The sequence below is a fragment of the Anarrhichthys ocellatus genome, unplaced genomic scaffold, assembly GCF_004355925.1.
Source record: "Anarrhichthys ocellatus isolate YVR2014 unplaced genomic scaffold, GSC_Weel_1.0 scaffold11, whole genome shotgun sequence".
NCBI lineage: Eukaryota > Metazoa > Chordata > Actinopteri > Perciformes > Anarhichadidae > Anarrhichthys > Anarrhichthys ocellatus.
Genome location: NW_022280041.1, coordinates 728,495 through 741,625, shown reverse-complemented (window position 1 = coordinate 741,625; position 13,131 = coordinate 728,495). Strand labels below are relative to the sequence as shown.

At 42.1% G+C, this 13,131-nt stretch overlaps 1 protein-coding gene across 1 annotated transcript in view; it reads left to right on the top strand.

Annotated features, from left to right (window-relative positions):
- The window catches only part of dachb (dachshund b), a 78,851-nt gene that overhangs the window by 51,326 nt on the left and 14,394 nt on the right, over positions 1-13,131 (top strand). The window contains exon 2 of the mRNA XM_031850797.1: positions 2,649-2,764. Within this exon, the coding sequence (XP_031706657.1) occupies positions 2,649-2,764 (116 nt within the window). The remainder of the gene's footprint in view (positions 1-2,648; positions 2,765-13,131) is intronic.

Below are 13,131 nucleotides of genomic sequence, written 5' to 3'. Positions count from 1 at the left end.
TAGAGAGAATGCAGCTTTAACACATGAAGCTTTGGATCCACTCTACAGAACCGGAGGTTGCGCCTTATGAAAACTTGAACAACTCAATTTATTATTATTAAACGATGGCAGATTTACTCAAAATGTACCCAATGCTAGTACGCTAACAGTTAGCTGTCTTGCCAAAGCGAAAATTGTTCTTTTCGTAAGAGCTCCAGAAGGATAAATCCTTCCTTTTCTAAAGAAGCACATTTTCGTCCGTACACGGTGGAGATCATAACAACAGTTGCCTTTTTTGTTGTTGTTTGACAATCAATAAGTATATTACAAAGATACATTACTTGTGTTTTGTGTTCTCCAGTGTCATTTCACCGTTTTCAAATAAACTGTGTCCGCTGAGGCGTTGTCCATGGTGTTATGAATAGATAATGAACTACCGTAATAATCTCCGGTCCCGATGAAAACACATATGGTCAGCATGTAAGCTTGTACGTGAGCGCGTGCATGAACGCCATAGGAAGTAAGCTGGACATGCTAACGTTAGCGGTTTGTGTAAAAAGATTAATCTATTCGTTGCAGTTTTGTCGTTGTGTTTTTGGTTTTGAAAACTTTGCTATAGTGTATTTCAGTTCCATACTCTTGTGTTTAATGTGCCGTTCTTTATATTAAGGCTCTCTTCTGGTCTTTTCTATTCTATTTTCATCCGGTGACACTGTGGTGAAGTGCAGGTTTGAGTTTTCTGCTCCCCTCTCTCTCTCTCACACGCTCTAGGTGTAAATGACTTTGGACGGCCATCTGTTACTTAGCCACCCTGCAGAGAGTTGGCCTGCATGCACACCTCCTGTGTGTGTGTGTGTGTGTGTGTGTGTGTGTGTGTGTGTGTGTGTGTGTGTGTGTGTGTGTGTGTGTGCGCCTTCCTTTATGTTTAGTGGCATGTGTGCAGTTACTGTATTCTTGTGTTTATTTATGCCTACGTGCACATGCATAATACAGCAGAGTGTGTGTGTGACAGAAACAGAGAGGGATACTTGTGTTGTAGATGTGTATTCAGCCTCTCATGCTCATGTAGAACATGCATTATTGTGCATGTTTGTGTGTGTGTTTGTGTGTGAGACACTGTTTTACATCAGTGTTAGCATATTTAGCCCCAGTCAACGCTAATGCCTCCTTTTTCTGTCTCCTCTCGTTCAAATCCATCATTTGGTAAAGTAAAGTATATTGATACACATTAAAGTAAAGTCTATTGATGCACATTATGTTATGTTGATTGTTTGTGTTGTTCGGTTTCCTGCCTGTGGCTTCTTCACAATAAAAGCTTTCAAGCTGTAAATACTGTTAACAAGGCTGTAGCCAGGATTTTTGAAATATTTATGTTTGGAGAAGTCTCCTCCAAATACCCCAAATATTTTTTATTAAATTCATTACAAAAAAGAAATGTCAAATAATTCAAAAGCAATACTGTTATTTTTTTTTTTAAATACTGTATTTATTGTAGTACCTGTTGCACCATCTTCTAAGATCATCTCCTACAGTTAATTCCAAATAATTTGATTATTTTGAGGAAACTTTCTTTGAAGTTGTTGGTGTATTATACAAACGTCTGTAAAATAAAGCGTTACTGTTCACTGTTCCAACATTGAGGTCTGTTTCAAAGCGCTCTCCACACTGCCAGGAATAAAATCATGGGGAAAAAACAATACAGAATCACTGATTTATTTGGCCTAAAAGTCGTCAAATTTTGCAAAAGACAAAATACTGGAAACAGGCTAAAAGCCTTTTCAATGTAGAATCCCCCAGAAACCTCCAAATCCCCAGAATGTAGCTCAAGCCCTGTTTGTTAAATGGCTTTTTATCCTGAATATTAATAAACGTTCAGGTTATTATCAAAAGCATTTGGATACTCACTGATCTGGTGTTAATTTAAGATCAGAGTTCTTAGTTTTAATCACATTTCATGTCACAAATTCCTCACAAATCAGATATTAGTTTCCATATCTTGCATCAGGATTCTTCCTCCGTTGAGAGGCGGAACAAGCGGATAAAGATCCTCTCATCTCATCTTAGTCGGCGTGTTTCAGGACGTGTTGACTCCCGCTGTGTGTGCCGGTTGTTGTTAGTCCGAGGTGTGAAGAGATCCCTCCGTCTCCAGCCGGAGTGTGTGTTGAGCTTTCCTGGAGTCAGGTGTGCCGTCGGTCCTCCGGTGTGGAAGTGAAGCTGTGCGCCGCGTGGCGTCAGTCGGTGATTTGATTGCGTGCGAGCGACCTGCTGCAGCATCCAGCTGTCAGCCGACCAGCAGTGCACCCGACATGTTGAATATTTCTACCGTTAAACTAACACATTGGTACTTTGACGTTATTTGACTGTAGATCTAAAGTACCCAGAGGGGAAATCCAGCCGCTGCATTCATCTGTAATAATACAGATGCATAGAAAAAGTAACATCATAATAATGAGGGTTATAAAAAGTACAGCAGAATAATATAAAATGTGATTAATAACTCAGTGTTGTCTACATTAATAGAGCAACATCATAGATCTAAATTGTAGTAGGACATGATTGTGGACCATCACATGTTCTACAGACCTCTCCGTCCTGGAGGCTGTGGACCTAATTCTGTGTCGTAGTGATTAATCTCTGTCTCCCCCCCTCTCCCCCCCTCCTCCCTCCAGCTCTCGTCCGGGCCGTCCTCCGAAGCGTTGTTCTGGTGCAGGGATCCAGGAAAGCCCCAGGCTGCTGCACCCGGGCCTCCCCGGCCTGCTGTCCCCCAACCTGCTGTCACACACCGGTAAGAGACAGACAGAGTGTGAGTGTGTGTGAGTGAGTGTGTGTGTGTGTGTGATGGATGATGAATGATGGTTTTTATTTCTTTGCTTCCTCGTTTTATTCCTTCAACTCTCGTTTTGTTTAACCGAGGTAACGCTTTAACTTTTACTGATCCGAATCGCTGTTTTTTAAAGGGACAGTTCACACACATACACGTCTCTCCTCTTACTTGTTGTGCTGTTTGTTGATCCAGAGTTGGATCGTTTTGGAGATATCGTCCGTAGACGTCTGGCTTCTCGCCAACATCACGGGACGATACGTTACTCGACATTAGAGAAGCTCTCAGCAGAGACCCGGTTACTCAAGATAACCCACAGACCGTGTTGTGAGCAGTTGCACGTCGGATCTATTTTCAGTAAAACGTGCATTTCTACAACTGTGTTGTTGTTGTTTAATAAGCTGAGAGCTGGACTCTGAGATGTACATCATCCTCTTCTCTCCATCCCTCCCATTTCTCTCTGATCCGTGAGTGGAAGAAACGGAAGAAGATGAAGAAAGAGCTTTTCTGCACCAAAAGTGTAAATGGATGGAAAGAAAAGTCTGTTAGAGAGAGAGAGAGAGAGAGAGGGGGGGAGAGAGAGAGAGATAAAATGGAGAGAAGGAAGGAGGGATGTCGCCAGAGGAGATGATGAAACCTAAAAACGAGTGCCAGAGAGAGAAAAAGGGGGAGAAAGACAGATTGTTGGGGAGTTGACAACAAACGAGAGGATGGAGGGAAGGAAAGAGGAAACGGAAAGAGAATGAACGAATGACAGGAAAGAGAGAAAGATGTTAATGTAAGAAGAAGAAGAGAAAAAGACCTGCAGAGAGAGAGAGGGCGAATGAGTGCAGACTGCATGGTGGTGTGATGAATGACACGTCTCTGGGGTCCCACTCCTCCATCTGTCCATCCCTCCCTCCCTTCTTTCTCGACTCATCTCCCTTCCTTCCTTTTCTTACCTCGTTCTCTCCTTTATTTCTCCCTCTATCCTTTGTGAATCCTACTTTTCTACTTCCTCTCCTCCTTTTTTCACTTCCTACTTTCCTAGCTTCTCTTCTCCATCCCTCCCTCCCTTCCCTCTTCCTCCTCCTTGTCTTTCCTTCTTCTTCGACTCATCTCTCTTCCTATTTTTCCTAATTATTTTTCTTTTCCTCCCTTCCTTCCGTCTGTCTTTCTTTCCTTCCCTCCTTTTTCATTTTCTTCTTTATTTTTGTCCATGTGCCCTTTACTTCCTTTCCTTTATTCCCTCTTCTTCCCTACTTTTAACTTCCTCCCTCCTTTCCATTCCTCTTGCTTCCTTGACTCACCTCCCTTCTTTCCTTCCTCTGCCCTTTTCATCTCCCTCGCCTCCTTTCTTGTCTCCTTAATCCCTCCTCCATCCTTTGTAACCTTTTGTTCCTGCTTCCTATCTTTCATTCTTGCCCTCCTTTTTTCACTTCCTGCCCTCATTCATTTGTAACATCTCACCTCCCACTCTCCCCTCTAATTTCCTCTCCTCCTCTTCCCTCCTTTTTATTTTGTCTGACCCTCCCTCCTTCCTTCCTTACCTCCCCCTTCTACCCTTTTTCATGTTCCTTGCCTCCGTCCTTACCTTCCTCTAATCTCTCTCCTTCCTCCTGTTTTCTCTTCTTCCCTCTCTTTTACTTCACACCTGCCACGTTGCCCTCTCTTCTCTGGTTTCCTTTTTGTCTCCTTCATTGCCTCCTTCCATCCTTCCTTTCCCTCATTTCCCTCCTTCCTGCCCTGTTTCTTCCTCATCCTCACCTCTCCCTCTTCAAACTTCCTCTTCTTCATCCCTCCCTTCCTCTTCCATCTCCCCACATTTCTCCCTCAACCATTATTGTTCCTCTCACCTTGCTCTTACCTTCAAATCTCTTTTTAAACAATTTTCTTTTTCCTCCCCCTCCCTCCCTCCTTCTTTCCTTCCCTCCATCCTTCTCTCTGTCCCCTTGACAGTGACTGTTGGCCTCCTCCTCTCTCTCTCTATCTCTCTCTCTCTCTCTCTCTCTCTCTCTCTTTCCAGGATAAATAAAACATGGTTGTGTTTAGTGACATATGGACACAGCTCACTGTGGCATACTAATGACACACACACACACACACACACACACACACCCACACACACACACACATATCAGGTATGTGTGTGTGTGTGTGTGTGTGTGTGCGCCGAAATGTGTGTGTTTGTCGGAACATTAGTGGAACCCAGAGAAAACATTTGCTCACTTATGATCGCTCATTAGACACACACACACACACACACACATACACACACGCACAGTACATACAACACACACACTTGGCAGTCGTCGGATGTTGCATTCCGCCTCAGCCACACTCTCACACACACACACGCAGAGTCGGTCGTCTTAGCCGCCCTGCGTCCATGGAGACGCCACGTTGCCGGGGGAGACGGGTTGTTGTTTACGACCTCGCGGGCGCCACGGCGATGGGGGGCATCAGCCAATCACAGATGGACATTCATCACACCGCTAGAAAACACACAGAACACAGAGTTTGGAAGAAAACGTGGTGAGAAGAGAGCAAAAAGGATGAGGAGGTGAAGAAGAAGATGACAACGGGAGGAGGTTGTTGGTAAGATGGAGGCGATGGAAGAAGGGAAGGAGTGAGGGAAGAAGGAAGGAAAGAAGGGAGGATGAAGAAAGACCTGACATAATCACATTTGAGAACTTTAGAAAGAAAAGTGGAACGACATTAAACAAAGAGAGAAGAAGAAACAGGAAGGAGGAATGATGCAAAGAGCTCTTAATAGAGACAGAAAGGTGGATGGAGGAAGAAGGATGTGAGGAGAAAGGAAAGGAAGACAGAGCCAGACGAAGGAAAGGATGAAGGGCAGAAGAGAAAAGGCAAAAATAAGATGGATGGAACACAGAGAGAGAGAGAGAGAGCAAGGGAGGAGGCACAAACGACAACAAGAGAGTGATATCAGTTTAATTGGCCCCATCTTCCTTAACAAAGACGCTGTGATGATAAGCGTGGGAGTGTGTGTGTGTGTGTGTGTGTGTGTGTGGTAACCTATGCAGGGTGCTGCAGCACTCATTTGACTTGTTAATTCACTTCAAAAACAGCTCAATGGTTCGCCTTGTCTTCTCACACACACACACACACACACACACAGAGTTTGGACACAGAGGCACATAAACACAACTACAAACACTTTATGCACAAAGACTTTTTTTAATACACGCACTCCACAAAAAAAAACACAAATACACTTTGACGCACACACACACACACACACACACGGTTCGTAAACACTCATTTTTGGAACAAACACACATTTTGCAGTGACAAACATAAACACATCTGGCGCATACACACACATTTACCTCACTTGTCCATGCACACACACACACACATGAAAACACACTCGCACGCACACACACACACACACACAAGTACTCTGTGTAGGTTACAGATGAAGTGCTTTCAATCTTGTCCTGAAAAGAATACACTCATCTGAGGACTCTTATGTGCACCTGCAGAGAGAGAGAGAGAGAGAGAGAGAGAGAGAGAGAGAGAGAGAGAGAGAGAGAGAGAGGAGTAGATCCAAGGGGAGACGAAGGGGGAGACAAAAGGGGAGGGAGGGCTGAAGAGGACTGAAGTGACATAAAGTCCTTTTCATCTCTCCTCCTCCTCCTCTTCTTCTTTTCCTTCCACCTCCTGCATCTATATGACAGCTACACACACAATCGTCAGCGGCTGCTAGCGCCTCCCACCGGTTGAGTTTAAACGCTAGATGTCTTATCTTGTAGCTACAGAAACTAATATTTTACCATTTCTTCCTGTTCTCTTTGTTACATTTTAGAGCATTAAAGTGGCAGTTATGACTATTTCCAATGTAAAGATATAGTGGAGGAATTCCCCCTCTGCAAAGCCTTAAAGCTACTAAAGAAACTTTAATTGTGTGTTGATTTTGCCAGAACACAATCAATGAGGTAATAAACTATAATAACCTGCAGCACACGTTATTACCATAAAACACTTGTTTGTACCAGCAAAGTAATTGCTGCTAATAAAAGAGGATAGATGGTTCTGTCAGGAGTTTTGTTTAAAAACTTGATCTTCACTAATTCAGTGTTTTGTTGGCGGTTAGAACTCATTTTACAAAATCACTAACTTAAAGAAATTCTCAATCCGCCATGTTTCACAGATGAAGATAGACAAAGTCCTTATGCTTTTTCATTTTCTTACTTTACAAATTCAACATACACATTAACTATTGATTTAAACCCCTATCCATTGACTTCACACAGGGAATAGAGTCTCTATCCATTGACTTTACACAGAGAATAGAGTCTCGAACCATTGACTTTACACAGAGAATAGAGTCTCGAACCATTGACTTTACACAGAATAGTCTCTAACCATTGATTTTACACAGGGAAAAGAGTCTCTAACCATTGACTTTACACAGGGAAAAGAGTCTCTAACCATTGATTTTACACAGGGAAAAGAGTCTCTAACCATTGATTTTACACAGGGAAAAGAGTCTCTAACCATTGACTTTACACAGGGAAAAGAGTCTCTAACCATTGACTTTACACAGGGAAAAGAGTCTAACCATTGACTTTACACAGGGAAAAGAGTCTAACCATTGACGTTACACAGGGAAAAGAGTCTCTAACCATTGACTTTACACAGGGAATAGAGTCTCTATCCATTGACTTCACACAGGGACAAGAGTATCTAACCATTGACTTCACACAGGGAATAGTCTCTAACCATTGATTAAGGGGACAAATAACCACTTGCATTTTCTTTAATCATTTTGCCCTTTTTATATTGACTTTATTAGGCATTGGAAACCTCTAACCACTGACTTTAAATGGCTAATAGAAGAGACAACACTTGACTTCATTAGGCAACCATAATGATTGACTAATGGAGCGCCTAATCATTGGCTTTAGAACACATACCTTTGACTTTAATCACAGAGTTGAACACCCAACTATAGACTTTACAAGAACAATTTTCTTTGGTATTTTAACTTTATACTGTTTGTTGACTTCATGAATTAATATAACCGTGACCATTGACTAAAAATTGGCTATATAACTTCAAATGATTGCCTTTTTTTAGGCAGTAAAGCCCATGCGGTAGTGTTTCTGAGCACCAGACTCCCTTTAAAAACCTCTGACAGTCTGTCTGATGTCAAGCATTAAGAATAACTATATAGAAAATAGACAGTCTTGTCTCTGATGGTCTTGTTTACTGATGTAGGTCATATAGAGGCGTCTGTATTACAGAGACTGTTTCATAACCAGTTAAAAGATCCTACCAACTTTAACTGTGAACATAATCCTAAATCATTGACTTTATTAGGCAATATAACCCTTTACCATTGACTTATTTTAAAAAAAATGACCCAGTTTTATCAAACTTTATTAGGCAATGGATAAACTAGTCCGTCTTTTTACAGGAAATAGACCCAATAACATGGAATTTAATAGAATTGAACATCTAACCATTGACTTTTAACAGGCATTACTGTATTACTTGTCATGAACCTTCAAACCCAGTTGCTCTTCCAGTTCAACTTAATGGAAATATTCTAATGGAGTCTAGTGACTCAATGTTGTTGCTAAAGACTTCCTGTTTACATACTCAAAGACATCTTTAAGTCGAAGACTTGGCAAAGACAATGACTCTAAAGCCGGTGTCTGTGTCGATCAGAGATGACACAAAATGGCCGCTGTGAAATGGTTCCAAATGGGCGTCTTGGACTTGTAGTGAAAGCTAAAGATGGGCCACCTAAGTGCCAGAGTGCGGAGCTGAAATCTATTTGACTCAGCACAAGAGCAATCGACTGCATTTGTAAATTGGCACTCCGAGTGCTCGCAGGAAGAAAGGGGGAGAAAAAAACAGAAAAACACAGAACAGTGTGTTTCTAAATTCAGAACACAAAGAGCAATTTCTCTGTTTTCCTGTTTGTTTTATTCAAAGTGTCACTCCGTCTCTGAGAGCGCGTTCGGAGCACTTCGTCAGAGATGTAGGTGCAGTGGATTAAATATTTATAACTACGGCCAAATGGGGTGGGTTTCACGCGAGCTCGGGGAGGGGGGGGGGGTTTAGGACTCTTGAAGATCACCCAACAGCCTCCACCAGCAAACTCAAAGCTATTAAAGACCATCCTGACGCACTGTGCTGGGGAAGGACACTGTCAGATCTCATTTAGAATATCGCCATGTAGTGCATGCTTTTACTGAAAAAGGCCTTAGAGGAGGAGGAGACGGTTCGCTTCCTTCGTGGTGGGTGGGGCGTTAATGACTAACATGTTGCTATGTAGGACACAGTCCTGGTCTCCTACCCAGAGACCAGGAAGTTGTGTTCGGTCAAAATGAAGAACTCACTTAGAGACTTCAAGTTCAGCAATCGTTGTCAATTGTCAAACTCTCTCAAACAATTTAGCTTTTATTTTGAAAAACCTGAAGTCAAACGTTTCAACATTTATAACTTCAACCGCCATCAACATATTCAGTATGTTATATTTTATAAATTCCTGACTTTCGAACGTAATACACCACAAATCATGACTCATTATTTTTTCGGTCTGTCCGGTGCTTTCTCGTGAACGGGATATCTCACCAACTCCTGGAGGGAATTTCTTCAAATGTTTCACTAACTTCCACTTGGGCTTCAGGATGAAGTGATTATAATTTGGTGGTGAAAGGTCATTCATTAATGTCAATCCTGACAATTTCACACAAATAATTAAAGACGACCAAGTGGTGACATTTCCAACAGACATGGTTGTTAACCGCAGCTTGACTGAGTGGCGGAATAATACGACCGCGAGGCGGTTATTCTAGTTTCTGATGTTCTCCTTTTCTGTGGAAGTTTCTGCACTGTTTTAACTTTTGTTTAATCAGGAAGTCTCTAGTAAATACATTTATCTGTTTTACATGAGAGACCTGTGAGGCCAAAGTGGCGGCGTGGGGTTTTTAACACATTATTTCGCACCCAGGCTGCATAGTGCAAAAACATGTTTTTGCCAAGACTTTAGGGACACAAACAAATCTTGTCAGTTCATTGTTTCTATCTCTTCTTCTCACACAAAATACATTAGGATTCATCCCTTCGGAAGCATTAACGTCTGGACCGAAATTTGTACCGATCCGTTCTGTAGATGTAGATATTTCACTGGATAAATGACCATTGTTGACCTGCTGGTGGCGCTAGAGAGAAAAGTCAGAGGATCACCAAAGTCGTAAGGATTCTTCCTGCAGGCATCACGGGCAACTGTACCAAGTTCCATGGCGATCCATTCAACGCTATGATGAGTACAAGCGATGTAAACAGGCCAAGAATACGGTTTTACATGCAAAGAAGAGCAAAGAGATTATCTGATCAGTGGTTCAGTTACAGAGAAGTTTGGACTTCTACATGAAGGACAAAGTGATAAGAAATACGGACAAATCTTTGTTTAAAAGTCTTGAATTAAACCAACCTTGACTTTCGCTCGATTTTTCCGACGAGTCGATTTGGTATGTCACGTTACGCTGACGATTCACTTCTCTTCTGTCATAATCCTCTCTGTCCACACTTCCTATTTCCATTCCTTCTGTCTGTCTCCGCCTCCTCTTCTCTCTCTCTCTTTCATCCTTCGGAAAAACATTAGGATGCACGGGAAGGAAAAAGAGATGGGTAAACAACGTATGGACAACCCACAGGGGACCACTGAAGCACACACACACACACACGCACACATGCGTGTGTCTTTGAAGCAGTCTGTCAATCAATCACACACTAATTCCCAAGGTTCCTTGGTCGCCATTAGCGGCGGGGGTCGATGCTCGGTAACCGTGGACACAGCGGACAGCCATCGATCTGAGTGAGTGTGTGTGTGAGTGAGTGTGTGTGTGTGTGTGTGTGTGTTTCATAGTCATGATGGAGAACAGTATTGTGGTTCTGCCCTCACTATTGATTGTCTTCTAGTTTCATCGAGGCGAAGCGGGCGTTCGGACTCTCTGTCCGAGTGTGTGTGTGTGTGTGTGTGTGTGTGTATGAGTGTGTATGTCCACTTGTGTGTGTGTATGAGTGTGTGTGTGTGTGTGTAGCCCTGTTTCCTGTATCTGTATATGCATCTCTGTGAGTGAGTGTGTCAAGGTGTTCTTCAGTAATCGATGTCTGACCCCACAGTGGGGCTCCATTCTCCATTATTAATCCCTCTTCTGTCTCATCTCGTGATTTTTCTGTTTCTCTTCTGAATTTAATTTAATTTCAGCTTCTTCAGAACAAAATAGAAATGTTAAAATCCCCGTTCCTGGTTCTGTTTGTTCAACCCTGAAGTATTGGTTACGCTTCATAAGAAGCATCATTAATGAATTATAAACTCATTTACTAGTAGTTAAACTCTAATAGTGTTTTACTGTTAAAACATAATTAAATAATAATTATTAATCATTAATAATTATTATTAATGCTTTAATTTGCATTGTTTGAACAGTTTATTGCAGCACATACATACATACATACATACATAAAACATGTATCTACTTTAGCAGATATGGAGACGTCTTTAGTTGCAACTTTCCTTTTTTATTTCGTATGATTTAGTAAATCAGTTCAAACAATAACTCTACAGAAGAGCTGCTCGTCTCACTTTATGTTTAAAAAATGTCATGAATCATAACTTTTAATTTTTCTTTCTCTCCATCTATCCTCACTTTCCTACTTCCTTCCCTCTTGTTCATCTGTTTGACCTCTTTGCCTTCATTTGTCCCACTTCTTCATGTCACTTGTTCTTCTTTTGGACTGTTTTCCCATTTACTCTCTCTCTCCTCCTCCTCACCCACCTCTCCATCTTTATATCCTCTCGTCTCCTCCACCTTTGTTTCCTCTTTCTTCTTCCTTTCACATGAATCCTACTTCTTTACTTCCCTCGGTTTTTACCCTCCGTCTTCCTCTTGTTTTTACTCATTCTCTTTGTTTACATCCTCTGCTGTAGTGGAAAACCTGATTAATAAACGACACGTATCTCATAATCAAAGTGCTTTTTAAAAATGTTATTATTAGTTGCATCCGATTGATTCTGTTTTCTAGAAGCTAACTCCTTCTGCTCCTCCTCTCTTTTGGCCTCCTTTCCTCCCTCACGTCTCTCCTCTTCTTTCCTCCTCTCCTCTCTCAGCAGGACAGCAGACAATACGTCTGGTCACTCTGCCTCGGGCTCTCTGACTGGACCTCTTTCTCTCTCCCTCCCCTCTCTCTGCAGCCTCTCCTCGTGGATGTACATGTGAAGCAGATTATTAATGTAAACACGTACTGCTGGATTCAGGAGGAGTTTGGTTTCGCTTTAGGATCGATGGTCAGGTGGCGTTTAAATCTGAAATAGCTCTTTTAGAATCACAACTGCGTAATAAAGTAATAAAACGTAGTCGTCGTGACGTCACCCGTTGGTTTGTGGATGTTTTGAAGCCTCGAGGGCGTTTTAGCCTTCGCCGTGTTGTTTACAGTATTTTTTATTTACAAAAAAAGCTACAATAAATAAGAATAATCAACATCAATATATTAATAAAAACATCAATGCATCAAACTGAAACATTCTCACTACAGTTACATTATGTAACTTCTTTCCTTTTGTTAGAATGTGTTTTTAAAATGTGCACAAAAAAGACTTTAGAGGAATAAATAAATGAAAGTAAAAACTCGTGGAGATGAATCTTCGTGTTGAACTTTGTAACTTCTGACCTGCAGTTCTATGAGGAACTCCCGTGTTTCACCTGAACACAACACGCTCTGTCTGTGCTCCACACCTCCCTCATCCGTCCTTCCATCTTTCCTTTCATCCTGCTTTAAATTAAATTTCAAACTCAACAACTCCCCCCCTCCCTCCCTCCCCCCCCTGTCTTGTTTTCTTTATAGCTTGCAGACAACTGTACTGTGTGTGTAATGGACATTCCTCCAAAGCCGTCAGCCGTGACCGGGGCAAAACCAACTGACCCACACACACACACATGCACAGATAATCATGCATGCATTCCCTCACACACACACACACATTTATACATGAAAGACAACTGTACGTACACACTCAGCAAAGGGCTCACGTGCACACTTACAAACATAATGGTGTATTCACACAGACTCACACACACACACACACACACAGAGGGTCATCGCTCTCACTCTGCTGGTTGTTGTGTATAGAAGTCAGTTCCAGGTCAGTGCACAGAGCCAGGGATCTTAGTCCATACAAAAGATTGTATTTGTGTGAGTGTGTGTGTGTGTGTGTGTGGCGGTGGGGGCGTGTTCCCTGTGTGCGTGTGTGTTTTGTTTTTCTGTGTGTGTGTGTGTGTGTGTGTGTGTGTGTGTGTGTGTGTGTGTGT